This window comes from Penaeus japonicus, unplaced genomic scaffold (genome assembly GCF_977035675.1).
Source record: "Penaeus japonicus unplaced genomic scaffold, GWHDUDI00000001_assembly GWHDUDI00000029, whole genome shotgun sequence".
In the NCBI taxonomy this organism is placed as follows: domain Eukaryota; kingdom Metazoa; phylum Arthropoda; class Malacostraca; order Decapoda; family Penaeidae; genus Penaeus; species Penaeus japonicus.
The window spans coordinates 20,525,572-20,528,071 of NW_028234431.1; the positions used below are offsets into that span (position 1 = coordinate 20,525,572).

General features: G+C 39.7%; 1 protein-coding gene across 4 annotated transcripts in view; it reads right to left on the reverse strand.

Annotated features, from left to right (window-relative positions):
- The window catches only part of Oatp30B (Organic anion transporting polypeptide 30B), a 177,188-nt gene that overhangs the window by 17,248 nt on the left and 157,440 nt on the right, over window positions 1–2,500 (reverse strand). For all 4 annotated transcript variants that reach the window (XM_043016587.2, XM_043016589.2, XM_043016586.2 and 1 more), the window contains one exon: window positions 1,746–2,006. In XM_043016587.2, coding sequence (XP_042872521.2) covers window positions 1,746–1,772 — 27 coding nt within the window. In that variant the 5' untranslated portion in view covers window positions 1,773–2,006. The remainder of the gene's footprint in view (window positions 1–1,745; window positions 2,007–2,500) is intronic.

The window sequence follows — 2,500 nt, forward strand, 5'->3', positions numbered from 1 at the left end:
TCTTTTAGTCTCTTCTCTCTTGCCTCTCCCCTCTCCCTTTCTCTCATTCTCATCTCTCTGTCTGTCTGTCTAACGGAAACGATTTCGGTTATCCGAATAATTCGACGAAATGAAGCATATCACATGTTAAGTCTTTTTTTTATATATATACCGTGGCGAAAGAAACTTAGAGAAAAATCTGAATATATGAAATCATAAGCATCAATGCTATGATAAAATATAATCCAATATCTCAAAACTGTATTAAACCCACTCTATAAAACACATGACCAGAAATCTCTCCCTCTCTTTTTAATATCTGCTCCAACATACAAACAAACAAACAGACACACAAACCATGAACAAAAAATCGCAATTTCTGAATTTCGAAAATAAACCATGAAGACGTCAATTTTTTTCATTTTCTTAAGAGTGCGCCCAATAAATATGGCGCCGGACCCGAGTATAAGATGACGATAAATTGAGAAAAAAAGGACGATAAATTGAGAAAACTCCCACTTCCGAAGACGACGAGAAATTCGAAAATCCGACCGAATCGAGAAACGAAGAAGGATACGAGAGAGAGGGAAACGAGAGAGGGAAACGAGAGAGAGAGAGAGAGAGAGAGAGAGAAAGAGAGAGAAAGAGAAAGAGAGAGAAAGAGAGAGAAAGAGAGAGAAAGAGAGAGAGAGAGAGGGAGAGAGAGAGGGGGGGAGAGGGAGAGGGAGAGAGAGAGAGAGGGAGAGAGAGAGAGAGAGAGAGAGAGAGAGAGAGAGAGAGAGAGAGAGAGAGAGAGAGAGAGAGAGAGAGAGAGAGAGAGAGAGAGAGAGAGAGAGGGAGGGAGGAGGGGGGGAGAGAGGGGGGGAGGAGGAGAGGGAGAGGGAGAGAGAGAGAGAGAGGGAGAGAGAGAGAGAGAGAGAGAGAGAGAGAGAGAGAGAGAGAGAGAGAGAGAGAGAGAGAGAGAGAGAGAGAGAGAGAGAGAGAGAGAGAGAGAGAAAGTAAAAAAAATAAAAAATAAATTGAATGCACAACACAGATCAAAAGAACGGAAAGAAAGACGAAAAAACGAAAAAATGGAGAAACACAGAATAGAATAAAAAGAAAAGACGTAAAAATTCTCTTTCCCTCAAAGCAACACAAAAGACACCAAGAAATACTCCATCTCCATAAACGTAAAAAGAAAGAAAATACCATAAATATAAACATCTGGAGCCAACAAAGGAAGAGTGGCGAATCTTCGACACTTTTGACACCGCTCCGATATCGTGTGAAAATCGCTCTTGCATAATAGGGACATTAATATTGAAGGTAATTTTTCTAACATGTAAACGACATATGAAGGATAAATCAAACGATGTGATATACACTAAACAAAGAAAATTATGAAACGCAAACATGTCCAATAATAATCATACTCATAATAATGGTGACATGATGGCAATATTCTTTTGTGGTGACAATAGTAATACTAAGAATAATACTGATGCCAATAAAGATGATAATGATTAATATCATTATCATTATAGAAAGCTTAAAACCAGTAACAATAATAAGTATAACAATTTTGAGATTTCACGGTACAGTAAGATCTTTCCCTTCCTGCTCCTTCCTCTTTATTATTATCATCTTCCTACCTCCACCTCTTTCTTCATCCTCATCATTATCACTATTATCATCATTTTCATCATTATGATCATCATATTCATAACTACCATTATTATGATTTTCTTCATAGTCACTAGCAAAACACTATACCAAATACCAACCGTGGGAGCTGTTCTAGAAGACGCCATGACAATGTCCGAACACCTCAGCAACCTGTCCTTAACGGAAGCCGAAGCCAAGGCTGGTGTGTCGTATCGTAGTCGAAGCCAATGAGTAGAGGGTGAGGGGGTGTCGTAGGGTAAACGATCTAGGTCAAACGGGGTCAAATCGACTGGTAGGGAGGGGGAGGTGGGGGTAGAAAAGGTTCAAAAGGGAGGTTTCGAGAAAGAAGGTTTTCTGGAATACCTATCCGCCAGCCATCCCTGTGGAAGAAGAGAGAGAAAAAAATACGTTAATGGTGTTATAATGGTGAGGTTGATGGTGTCCGAGATTACAGATAATGACTTTGTGATGCACTGAACAAAAATCATCATCATCTGAAAGTCTCGATCATCGCTACGAGCTACAATAATACACACAATAATACCCACGCCCCTAAAAAACGCATAATTAAACACAGTCCCACGTAGCATTAACATTTTCATCTTGTGCCGAATATCTCGCTGATGATAATATATTCAACAGCAAGTTCGGATAGCTGAATATGCCGGCCTCTTTCATCCCCTAATCCCATCCCGTAATGTTAATCCAAACCATAAACATTAATCTTCCACTCAAGAGAAACATGTGTGCTGGCTTCAATAAACTGGCGTGTATATGTGTTCGATACACATGCCAGACCTTCGAACTACATGGTACCGCTGACCAGCAGATTAAATAATCCATTAAGAGAATTAAGCGATCGCCAAATTTAATG